This window comes from Pipra filicauda, unplaced genomic scaffold (assembly GCF_003945595.2).
Source record: "Pipra filicauda isolate LSUMZ 115617 unplaced genomic scaffold, ASM394559v2 scaffold343_size770392_pilon, whole genome shotgun sequence".
In the NCBI taxonomy this organism is placed as follows: domain Eukaryota; kingdom Metazoa; phylum Chordata; class Aves; order Passeriformes; family Pipridae; genus Pipra; species Pipra filicauda.
In genome coordinates this window covers 548,532-560,178 of record NW_024104469.1, presented here as the reverse complement: position 1 = coordinate 560,178, position 11,647 = coordinate 548,532, and the positions used below count along the sequence as shown (strand labels likewise).

Sequence of the window (11,647 nt, the reverse complement as noted above, 5' to 3'; positions counted from 1 at the left end):
AGCCTGACAGACTTCAAGGAGCGTTTGGATAACGCTCTCAGACACATGGTGTGGTCATTGGGGTGTCGTGCGCTAGGCTAAGAGTTGGACTCCAGGATCCCTGTGGGTCGCTTTCAACTCGGGATATTTTATGCCTCTGTGACCGGCGGCTTCGCCTTGGGTTGCCTTTTGTCCCTCCGCGGCCGCCGCCTCCCCGGCGGGACGCCCGCTCCGCCCCGCGCGTCCCGTTGCCATGGTGACGGCGGGAAGGGCGGGAAAGCGGCGGGCGATGGCGGCGGCCATGAAGCGGCGGCGCGAGGAGGCCCCGGGGCCGGGGCAGGACACGGAGCGGGAGCAGGAGCGGGGTTGCCTGCGGTTCTGGGCCGCCCACAGCTGGGCGCTGGCCGAGCGCTGGACGGTGCGGCACGTCCCCTTCCTTCCCGGTCCCCGCGCCCCGGTCCCGCCGCCGGTGCGGTCCCCCATCCGGGCGGGCGGTGAGTGAGTCCCTTGCAGGCAGCGCGGGCTGCGAGGCCCGGCGGGGCGGCGGCGGCGCGGGAGCTGCGGCGGCGGCAGCGAGACGCGTTCGAGGAGCTGCTCCTGAGCATCCGCGGTGAGTGAGGCCCTGTCCCCGCCCCTGCCCCTGCCCGGCGGGCGCCTCCCGCTGCTGTCCCGGGCCTGGGGGGTGTGGGCGTGGGAGCACCGGGGCTCGGACACTGCTGTTTACCAGGATGCTGCTCCGGCATCCCAGTGCTGGAAACAAAATTCTGAAGTAGGTGGGAGGGGTTTGAAGCGGTCCCCGCTGCCCTGTGCTGAATTGGGCCTGCAGAGGTGATAATCACAGAATGACGGAGTTGTCAGGATTGGAAGGGGCCTCTGGAGACCACCCAGTCCAATCTCCCTGCCCGGGCAGGGTCATCTGGAGCAGGTGACATAGGAACGCATTCAGGTGGGTTTGGAATGTCTCCAGAGAGGGAGACATTCCAGTCTGGAGCAGGGCAGACTGTTCCAGTGCTCTGCCACCCTCGATGTAAATAAATTCTTCCTCACGGTGAGTTGGAACTTCTTGTGTCTTATTTTATGGCCATTGTCCCTTAGGATGTAGCTCCAGCATCCCAGTGCTGGAAGCAAACCAGAGCGAAACAGTTCCTCTGCCCTGTGCTGAACTAGGCCTGCAAAGGGGTTAATGCCCAGCCCCAACCTCCACCTGATCTTGCTGGGCAGAGCTCTGGGGTTTCTGGAAAAAAAATGAGCAGTCTTTGCCATGGGAAGCCAGGGAAGGGGCTCCCTGCCAGAGCTATGGTGCAGAGGGAGCCTGATGGAAGGCAGCCTGAGTTCCAGTTCTGGGCTTCTCACTGGAAGAGAGACAAGGAGCTCCTGCAGGGGGTCCAGCAGAGGGCAACAAAGATGATTAAGGGACTGGAGCATCCTATGAGGAAAGGCTGAGGGAGCTGGGCCTGTTCATTCTGGAGTAGAGACAACTGAGAGGGAACCTCATCAATATCTATAAGTATCTGAAGGGAGGTGTCAGAGGACAGAGCCAGGCTCTGCTTGGTGGTGCTGAGCAACAGGACATGAGGCAACGGGCAGAAACTGATGCACAGGAAGTTCCACCTGAACATGAGGAAGAACTTCTTAACTGTGTGGGTGACTGAGCACAGGAACAAGTTACCCAGAGTGGATGTGGAGTCACCCTCACTGGAAATATTTAAGAAGCATCTGGACACAGTCCTGTGTCGTGTGCTGTAGGATGGCCCAGCTTGAGCAGGGAACTTGGACTAGATGAGCCACTGTGATTTCTTCCAACCTGACCCATTCTGAGATACTGTAAGGAGAGAGACACAGCATATGAAACGTGTGTGAAAGGGTGGATTTGTATTGAAAGAGAGTAGGGTATTGATGTTCTTTGGAGAGAGCTAAAAGGTCTCAGTCTTGGAGGACTGCAGCACCTGGATAGCTGGGGAATGGATGTATAAAGCAGTTGGCACCTGAAGTGGTGACACGTGCTGTCTATGGGCAGTGGCCAAGTGCTAAATCACACCACAGTCACAAGTCACACCACAGTCCCAAATCACACCACAGTCACAATCACAATCACAAAAAATATTCTTTCCAGGCCACTTCTGTTGTCACCAAGCCAGGTGTTGCCACTTAGGAATGGATGGTTGTTTTTTCCCAGCCAGCTAAATTTCTTGTTGGGTTGGCTGTGCCCACAGGGCTGCCGGTTGCCCTCCCTACCCTGCCTCTGGAACTCACTGTCCTCTACAACTCCCTGCTTTTCACTTTTGGAGCATCCGACTCTGCCATCGAGGGACAAGCAGATGGAATACGCCAGGGGCTCCTCAGGGGTAAGGAGGTGATCCTCTGTATGGGGACTCCTCAGGGCGAGGGGAGCATTCTCTGTGCTCTGGAGATATGTGGTGAGAGCAGACATGCCTGGCTCTGCCTGTAAGGGCTGGAGAGGGAGGGGAGCAGTGGGCAGGCACACCTGGCTCCACCAGGAAGGGCTGGAGGTGAGGTGGCTTGTGGCCAGGGATGATGTGCAGCTGCCTGCCTGCTGCTCCCTGCAGGGATGGGCCAGAGGTTTTAAGGGAAACAAGAGTTTTCAAGGTGTAAAGTGCCAAGTCACAAGCGAAGCTTTGGTGACAGTAGAAAATTAAGTGTTTTCTTTAATTATGATGTGCTGGCTTCAAAGAAAACCCACTGAAATAGGCTGCAGGTGAGAGGTGGATCTCAGTGTTGGTACACGCTTACCGAGGGCAAGTGACCTCAAGAGGACTCAGCAGAGCTGGAGTTGTAGCTCTGAGCCGTGTGTTGTCTCCTGAGTGTGCTGCTGTCAACTCCACTCTCTGAGAGCTTGGTTTCTGTACTGCTGAGGCCAGGCCAGCCCTGCAACCCCACTCCTTCCCTTGCTACAAGGAGCCCATGCTTGCTTGAGGCTTTCTTCCCTCTTGCAGGAGGGTGTCCAACTTATCTCATGGCTGTGGGTATTTTTGCCTGGTTTTTTTTTTTTTTTTTTTTTTCAGTTCTGGAGGCTTGTGGGGCCTGTGGACAGGATCTCAGCACAGAGGAGCTGTGGCAAAAGGTGCTGCAGGAGGTAACAGTGGAGGAGCTGCAGGCACCTCTGCACCGACTGGGGGCCCTGCAGGCAGCCTGGTGGTTGGCAGCCGGACGCCTGGGAAGCATTGCTGGCCTCTTCCGGCTCCTGAGCACTGCTGAGGTAATTGGACATGGGCAGACGCTGGCAGAGCCGGCATAAATATTGTGTTTGTCATGAAACCCACTCTGCAAAATGTTGTTGTGGCATTTGGACACCTGAAACCATCAGTGCTGCCCAGTCAGCATGAGTAATGCTCTCCCTGGTGTTCCAGCATAGCCTAATGGCCCTGAGTGCGCTAATGGATCCCAGAATATTCTGCCTGTTGGGGCCCTGGGACCTCTGTATGTGAGACAGGAGATTTGGGCAGGCTGGAATGGGGCTGCAGATGGACTTGTAGACTCTGTAGGGAACATTCTGCGGGCAGTTGGATGTGGAGGAACCTTCCTGCTGACTGGGAGGCTGCTGAGGGGTCCCACCTTTCTGAAGGCACTCCAACAGCACTTGGATCTGCCTTGCCAGGAGCCCCTTGAGGTGAACCCCACTCTGAGGTGGGGAGGTGCTGCCCCAGGCCAGGCAGGAATCAATGCAGTGACAAGGTTGTATCTGAAGTGAGTGGGTGGTAGGACATTGCTTCCCAGTGCAGAGAGCAATGTCAAAGGGTTTAGTGTTTCCCTGTGCCCTTGGATCAGTGTTTCATGCTTCCCTGCAGCATTCCCTGCTCTCTGTCCTCTCGCGTTCACAGGACACAGGAAGAGGTCACTGCAGTGAGGGGCAGAATGAGCTCCTGTCCCTGCTGAAGACATGGCAAGTCCCTGCTGAGGGGGCCTGCCTACCTCTGGTACAGAGTGCTGAGGACTTGAAGGAGATCCTCTGCACTGCAGCAGCCTTTCTGCAAGGTTTGTGTGGCAAAGGTACTCGGCTTCCCACTGCTCTCCAGTCCTAGGACCCCCTTACCCTGTCCTTATCATGCTTTCTCTTCCCAAGCAAACTGGCCCTTGGGGGTTTCTGGGCTGAGCCTCTTGAGTTTCAACTTTTCCATTCCATATTCTAAGAGCTTCCCTGCTTTTACCCCAGCTGATCCTTTCTCCACATTATCACAGGGCTCTGCTGCCTGTCTGTGACTTTGCGTAGGTGTCTGGGCCCCGCAGTGATCTTAAAACAGAGGGTTGGCAGAGGACTTGTGAGCATTTTCCTTTCTTCTGTCTGTCTTCCTGCACGTGCCTCATTGGAAGCGTGTTGTTCCTGTCGGATTATGGTGCTGCAAGAGCCGCACAAAGCTGTTGTAGCCTGCTGTCACAGCAGGCAAAGGATCTCATCTGACTGCTGCATTCTGTCCCACTTGTTTTCTCTCCTTCACTGTTTTGACAACCCCAGCAGCTCTGGGGGCAGCCAGTGCTGCCTTACTGTGCTCAGGCTCATGTGGGGCCTTCCTGCCAGGAGGCAGAGCAGGAGCTCCAGCCCACAGACCCAGAGCCAAAATGCTCTAGAGTGGCACCAGCACTTCCAACAGGGAGGTGGCAGATGTGAGTATGTGAGACCAGCCTCAGAGGGAAGTTTGAAAAGAGGACTAGAAGAAAAACAAATAACCAGTTGTGATAAATATTAATGTCTTAAGATCCCAAAGCATCCTGCTGGGAAGTGGCCCAGATGTGCTGGGAAGATTCTGAGATCCTGTGTGTGTGCTTCCCCTCTGTCACTGTGGATGAATGTGGAGGTGAACCTGCCCAGCACCTACCTCTGTCCTTGTTCTGGGCCAAGGCAGATATTTTGGTTTCTGGGCTTAGAAGCTGCTGTTATTTCTGCTGGACATTTCTATTGAGTGACTTGTTCTCTTGCAACGCCATCAAAGCAAAGATGGCAGCTTGGGACCATCCTGCTGTTCATTGCTGGGTTTGGAGGGGGTCAGGCAGGTCCCTATGGCACTGGAAAAAAAAGGGCACCATACTTGTTTGGGGACCAGGGAGGGCAGAAAGGCGAGCCACAGAGATGTTGGGTCTGTCCTAGGGCTGCAGGAGCTGGAGGCTGGGAACTTCCCCACTGCCCTCTCCCTCCTTCAGGAAGCTGCAAGAGGATTCTGCTCCAAGAAAGTCCTGGCTCAGATCTACACCTGCCTTGGCTGCTGTGCCCAGCGAATGGTAATGACAGCAGGGAGGGGAAAAGCATCTCAGAGCAGGGTGGGAAAGCTCAGGCCCACACTGCCTCTCCGTGGTCCTGGGCCACTGCAGGGTGGCAGGGTCCTGAGCAGAAGTTGCCCTTGTGGCCTCAGCCTCCTTGGACAGGCTGCAAAATCCAGGCAGGGATTTTGGCTGAGCACAAAGTGCTGCAGAGAGAGAAGATCAAAAACCAACCTGAGGAAGGCTGCCCTTGGCTGAAGTGCTGCTCTTGCTTAGTGGGGATCTCTGGGGAAGCAGAGCAGGGATCTGGATCCCACCAAGTAGTAAAGATATGCTTGCAACATGCATCTCTTTCCATCCAACTAGGGCAAGCCTCAGACAGCCCTTCAGCACCTGAAACGGGCCCTCCAGGTCGACTTCCAGTGCCTCTCTGCCCTGTCCCACGCGGCAGCAGTGTACCGTGAACTGGGAGAGATTGATACAGAGCTGCAGGCCCTGGCTCTGCTCTACGAGGTTTGTCTGATTCCTCTAGTTCTGGATTGGTTTTTTGCCCAGCAGAGCCTGCACAGAGCTTCAAGCAGGCTTCTGCTTTCTTGGGGTCCCCGAAGTAGGCTACAGCAATCCAGGCATGGTGCTGCTTTCAGACCGTGGGCAGGAAGAAGCCCAGTGAGATCTGAAATTCCTGCTCAGCACCTGGCAGTTGTATATTGTGTCCCAGTTCATGTTCTTGGTGGCTTGGGAGAAGATGTTATAGTCTCAGATCAGAAAGTATCAGTCTTTTAATAAAGTATATGATAGTAAAGAGGCCTTTACAGGCAGATTGTGGCCTGAGGGGGTGTGCGTTAGCTGTATCAACCTGCCTTGGAGAGCAGGTCACGGCAGTAGACAATGAGTTATCTCTTTAGCTTTTTGAAATCTGTAAGGTACAAACAGAGCTGTGGAGAGGGATCTCTCTCCTTAGAATGACTTGAGATCTGATCTAACTAGGTCTGTGGCTGTAATGGGAGATGGTGTTCCAGGCAGCTCAGAGCACCTCGAACTAAACACCTGAGGTGATCTGGGTGATCTTGCAAATCTTCTGGCACCATGTGGAGATCAGGAGCCTGCCTGATCTGTGTGTGAGTGATCCTGATGGCTCTTCCTGGAAGTGACTGTGAGAAAAAGTAGCTGTGCTTGTGAAGTGCAGAACTTGTGCTCTCCTGGGTGCATCTCCAGATGCCAGAAGAGACAAGTGGTTGCAGCTGCATGAGATTTGACCAGTGTGGTGTTGATCATATTCTCTGTTCCTGTTTTCACAGGCTCTGGAAAAAAAACCTCCAGCAGCTGCTTCCTCCAGTCCCAATATCCTAATCCAAACAGAGCTGCTTGTCCACACACCAACACTCACTTCTCTCCTTCGCCATCACCACCCCTCTGAAGTGAAGTACCTGCTGGCACAGCGGTGTCTCCAGGGTGGGAGGTAACAGTGCCTCTGGTGTGCTTGCAGCATGCTGCTTGTTTGGGCTCTGCAGCTTTCCCTGTGCTCCTGGAAATGGTCCAGTTCAGTACTGCTGTTGTAGGTCTGCTCAAAGCATGGGTGGTTGTGACCAGAGCAAGTGTGGTGCATGGAAAGCCTGTGGGCTGGCAATCTGGGTTCCACCTGGCTGCTGGCACTTTTGGGGTTCCCTCTGCTCCTTCCATCATGTGTCCTGTCCCTGTTGCAGGGTGGCTGATGCAGTGGAACATTACCTGGATTTTCTGGCTCTGCTTCAGGAGGGTCTCCAGCAGCAGGTAGGGGTCCTGGTGAGATCCCTTGGTGATTTGGTAGATGAGGTTTGAATCTCCATCCCAAGGCCTGGACTCCAGGTTTCAGTGTCTAGTTTGAGATGTAAAAGAAATGAAGTGGCGGCTGGCCTCCCTGACTTGTGGCATGTCTGCCTTTGGATTCACACCAGAGAGCACTTGCTACTGCTGTTTGGAGAAATAGCTTCCCCTTCCCCATAAAGCTGTCAGCCTGATTTTGGATGTCCTTCACTTCCAGAGTAGGGATTTGCTGCCTTGACTCTGCTGAGCTGTGAGTCCTTCACAGGTTCTGCCTGCTCCGCCAGGCTCCAGTGTCTGTGGGAGTGGGCCTGAGCTTTGCTGGGAGCAGCCCTGTGTTCCCAGGTGGGATTGCTCTGCCTGGCTGGGCACTGCAGTTCTGCAGCACTGACATTGCCTTTGTTCCCCAGGTGCCCCTGGATGGTAGCTCAACTCTGCCCAGGATCCCAGAGGTTTTCCTGGAAGCAGCATCCGCCTTGGAGCAGGCCGGGAGGCACCAGGATGCCATAACCGTGTGCGAAGAGGTCATCAGACGGACGACTGACCTGATCCCACGGATGTTACGAGAGGAGGAGAGGCTGGAGCAGCCGGAGTGCCCATCGCCAGGGGCAGGGCTGGCGGGGGAACTCTTGTCCCAGAAGAAGGAGAGTCTGTGCTGCCTTGCCTGGAGAACAGCTGGATACCTGCACCAGGGCTGGGCATGGGCCAAGCTGGGCGAGAGCAAGGAGGCCATAACACAGTTCAGCAGGTGACGAAGCCTCGCTGGGAGAAGGGGCCTCCCCAGCAGGCAGCACTGGCTGGCAGGGCCAGGGCAGGGCACAGCACTGCACCAGAGCTGGCCTGGCAACACTCCTGACAGCCCAGGAGTGGCTCCAAACCTCCTGCTCCCTCCCACAGGTGCCTCAGCGATCTCCTGCGAGTCCAGCTTCGTGGGCCTGGCACTGAACCAATAGGTGAGGACCTGTGTGGGGCCAGGCTGGGTCAGGATCCATGTGCTTGTCAGCAGTGGGTACAGGAGCAAGGTGGAGAGCCCAGCATCACCTCTGTCCCAGAGTGCTGAGCTCTGTGCCATGCTGAATCCTCTGAAGAGCCTGGCTGGTTTCGTTGGAGCAGGGTTTGGCCTCAACTCTGCCTCCTCCTTCACTGTCTAGGCAACAGTTAACTGAGCTGTGAACTGGGAAGCTTCTCCAATACAGATTTCAGGGAAAAGATTTGTGCCAGTTGTGCAGATGGGCAGCCAAAGGTCAGGCCGCTGCTGAGGTCGCTGTTCACTACAGCCATGTAACATTCTGAGCTCTTGGCATTCTTCAGTCTCCCCCTCTGCTGCCTCTTGGCCTTTTCCAGCCTGGCAGAGGGGCTGAGCATTGCCATCTGTCTGGGGAGCTGGAAGATGAGCGGCCCAAGTAAATCTTCAGCTTGTCCTGACTGATAACCTGGCTCAGCCTGCAGGGACTAGGGAGGGAATGCCTGGAAGATGCTGTCTCCAGGTGCATGTGTCTTTCTGTGGCAGAGAATGTCCCGCCAGAGGAGGAGGTGCTCCAGAAGATCAGGTTGCTCTCTCTCATTGGGCGAGGTACACAGTTTCTGGAGCTGGGGAGGCACAAAGAAGCCCTACTGGATTTCCAGCATGGTTTGCATATCTCTCCAGGTAAGAGGCTGTTCCTTTTCCTCATTTTGGTGAGGAACAGAGGGGATTTCCACAAATTTGTCCTGGCCTGCTTTGCTGTCTTTAGCAGGAAGTCCTTATGCTTTAGACCACACTTACTCAGGTGTCAAGGACTACAGTAGGGCCACTAGAAATGTTATGTGAGGCCTGGCCAGCTCACTGCCCTGGAGAAACAGACCAAAACTATTGTCAGAAGAGTATATCAGAACCCTGGCAACAACCTATGCCCTGAGACAGCTTGGAAATATCTCTTCCTGCCCCAACCCCAGCCTGGTACAGCCAACTTTCTCCCAAACAGGTCTGCTTTCCCAGAGCAGAGGAACTGGAGTTGTGCTCCATCTGAGGAAGCAGCATGTCCATGCCTGGCAGAACAGAGGCCTGTGAGGGCAGTACACATGTCTTGAGCCTAGCCAGGGCACGGCTAGTGCTGTTCCCAGGGTGATATCCCCTGTTAGTGCTCCAGCTGTGCTGCAAAGGTGTGAGCTTCACCAGAATCTGCCAAACCTGCCAGTCCCAGTCCTGACTGTGGCTCCCTCCCTTTGCGGATGCAGACATGCCTGCAGGGAAAATCCCAACCTGTGTCCAAGGAGAGGTGTGGCACGCTGATGCCATCTGTCTGCCTTGGCTGCCAGCCCTGGGGTTAATTAGAGCCTGTGACACAGCAAGACAGTCTCCTCCATATTACACCAGCTCTCCTCACGCTCACCCACCTTGTCTGGCTTCTAAGCTTCTTTTGCAACACCCTGCAGGTCACAGCAGTGCTGAGGACCTGCTCCTCCCCTGCTAAGGGCTGATCCTCCTTCATGTCTTGCAGGTGACCCAGCTGCTGCCTCCTACCTGGTGCAGGCCTTGTGGAAACTGGACCGAAAGCAGGAGGCAGCTGCTCAGTGGCAGAAGCTGTCCCATAGCTCTCCTGGGGAGCAGGAAGGGAAGGGAAGGTGTGTAGAGAGAAGGGTGGGATTTCACCTCCAGCAGCAAAAATGGCGTGTGACAGTTTAGCTCAGCTCCTCACCTGTGCCCACACCTCAGACGTGTCTGAGGAGCTCTCCTCACAGCTGCTCTGAGAGACCACGGGCTCTGGCTCTGCAGGGACTCCCCAGGGCACAAAAGAGCTTGTGTGGAGCCAGATGGGGAGGGCAGAGGCTGGGGGAGAGCAGGGGGCTCTGCAGAACAAACGTCCTAGTCAGACATGTCCCCTTCTCTTTCAGGCCCCTCCCTTTGTACTTGGTTTCGTGTCTGGAGCATGCCATGTTCCCACACAGTGAAACTCTTGCCAGCACCATACAGGATTACCTCGACACAGCAGCCCAGGACACCTCAAGCTGACCTGGTCAGTCTCCGGGCTGGCACGAGGCCTTTAATCACTCTTTCAAGACTCAGAATTACTCTTGGATAAAACTTGATTCCCAAAGGACTAAAACAGATCATCTTTTCTAATAAAAGCCTCAGCTCTACTTAGTTTTAGGCTTTTCTGTGCTGTTTTTCCAGAGGGAAACATTGCCTGGATCTGTACCCCGGGTGTATGGGAGATCAAGGACAGAGATATCTTCATCCTTTGTGCCAGCTCTGTGCTCCAGGCTCCAGGGACCTGGAGTTCTGTCCTATCTCTGCTTTGTGTCCTGGCCTTTTGCTCAGTTGCTGCAGTTTGGAGCCCAGAGAAGGGGTTTTGGCTGAAGCACGCAGCTCTGAGGTCTAAATTCCACATGGAATTTCACAGGGATGGGAGCAGGGTCTGGACACATGCCTGTGTGTCCCCGGTGTGTCCCAAGTCTGTGGCTCCTCTGTAACAAATGATCAGGGGTGAAGAAACACCTGCCCCTGCCCAGTGCTTGGTGCAGCTCATTTTGGGTGAGGAAGGTCCCTTGGCACATAATCCGAGCCTTTGTCAAGCCTTGTCTCCCACAAGAGAAAAGGGATGTTTGGGAGCTGCTGGCAAAGGATGAGTTGGGAGAGAGGAGAGAGGACATGACAGAGCTCAGGAGAAGCATGAGGCAGGAGCTGCTGAAGCCTCTGAGCACTGGAGGGACAGAGGGGCTTTGGGTGGGCTTTTTCCTGCAGTTCCTTTGGGAAAACAGCTGGCCATATCCTGGGCTGCATCCAAAGCAGGGTGGGCAGCAGGGTGATAGAGGTAATTCAGCTCTGCTCTGGTGAGACCCACCTGGAGCACTGCATCCAGCTCTGGGGTCCCTAGCACAGGATAGGACACGGACCTGTTGGAGTGAGTCCAGAGGAGGGACACCAAGATGATCAAAGGGATGGATCACCTCTCCTACAAGGAAAGGCTGGGAGAGTTTGGATTGTTCAGCCTGGAGAAAGCTCCAGTGAGATTTTCCATACCCTCAAGGGGCTGCAAGAGATCTGGAGAGGGACTTTTGAAAGAGACATGGAGTGACAGGATGGGGGGGGGGGTGACTGCTTTAAAGTGACAGAGGGCAGGGTTAGATGAGGTTTTGGGAATAAATTCTTCCCCTGTGAGGGTGGTTTCACCCAGGCACAGGTTGCCCAGGGAAGCTGTGGCTGCCCCATCCCTGGCAGTGTTCAAGGCCAGACTGGATGGGGTTCTGAGCAACTGGATCTGGTGGAAGGTATCCCTGCTTACGGCAGGCGGTTGGAACCAGATGATCTTCAGGGTCCCTCCCATCCCAGGGCATTCCACGATCCCACGGGCAGGACCGCGGGAGCCCCGGGTGGCGGGAATGGCTCCGCGTGCGCGCCCGGCCCCTCCTCATTGGCCCTTCCCTGGGGCACCGCCCAATCGCGGGGCGCGGGCGGTCGCGGGGGCGGGACTTCCCGCCCGCATGTTCCCGTCGGTGGCTCTTCGCCTTTGGCCGCCCGGGCGCTGTCATTCAGCTGAACGCCGCGCTTCGATTGGCTGCGAAGAGCGGCGCCTGGCTCGCGGCGATTGGCCAGAGGGCGCGTAGGAGGCGGGGCGAAGGCGGAGCGCTCACCCTTTTTTCTTTCCCCACCACCCATTGGCCGGGGCGGTGGCCA

The 11,647-nt window shown here is 55.7% G+C and overlaps 1 protein-coding gene across 2 annotated transcripts; it reads left to right on the top strand.

Moving 5' to 3' along the window:
* The first annotated feature begins 251 nt into the window (after positions 1-251).
* On the top strand, positions 252-10,114 carry FANCG (FA complementation group G). Of its 2 annotated transcripts, XM_027722191.2 has the most exons (14): positions 252-397; positions 493-589; positions 2,193-2,324; positions 3,003-3,196; positions 3,819-3,972; positions 5,081-5,211; positions 5,557-5,703; positions 6,489-6,649; positions 6,894-6,960; positions 7,401-7,738; positions 7,888-7,943; positions 8,501-8,638; positions 9,471-9,594; positions 9,865-10,114. In XM_027722191.2, exons 1-14 carry the CDS (start codon positions 269-271, stop codon positions 9,980-9,982), a joined length of 1,986 nt encoding a protein of 661 aa, XP_027577992.2. In that variant the 5' UTR covers positions 252-268; the 3' UTR covers positions 9,983-10,114. The 2 variants fall into 2 exon arrangements, with proteins under 2 accessions (XP_027577992.2, XP_027577989.1); XM_027722188.2 differs by lacking the exons at positions 252-397; positions 493-589 and having other exon boundaries at positions 1,547-2,324; positions 3,819-3,987.
* Positions 10,115-11,647: the final 1,533 nt, after the last annotated feature.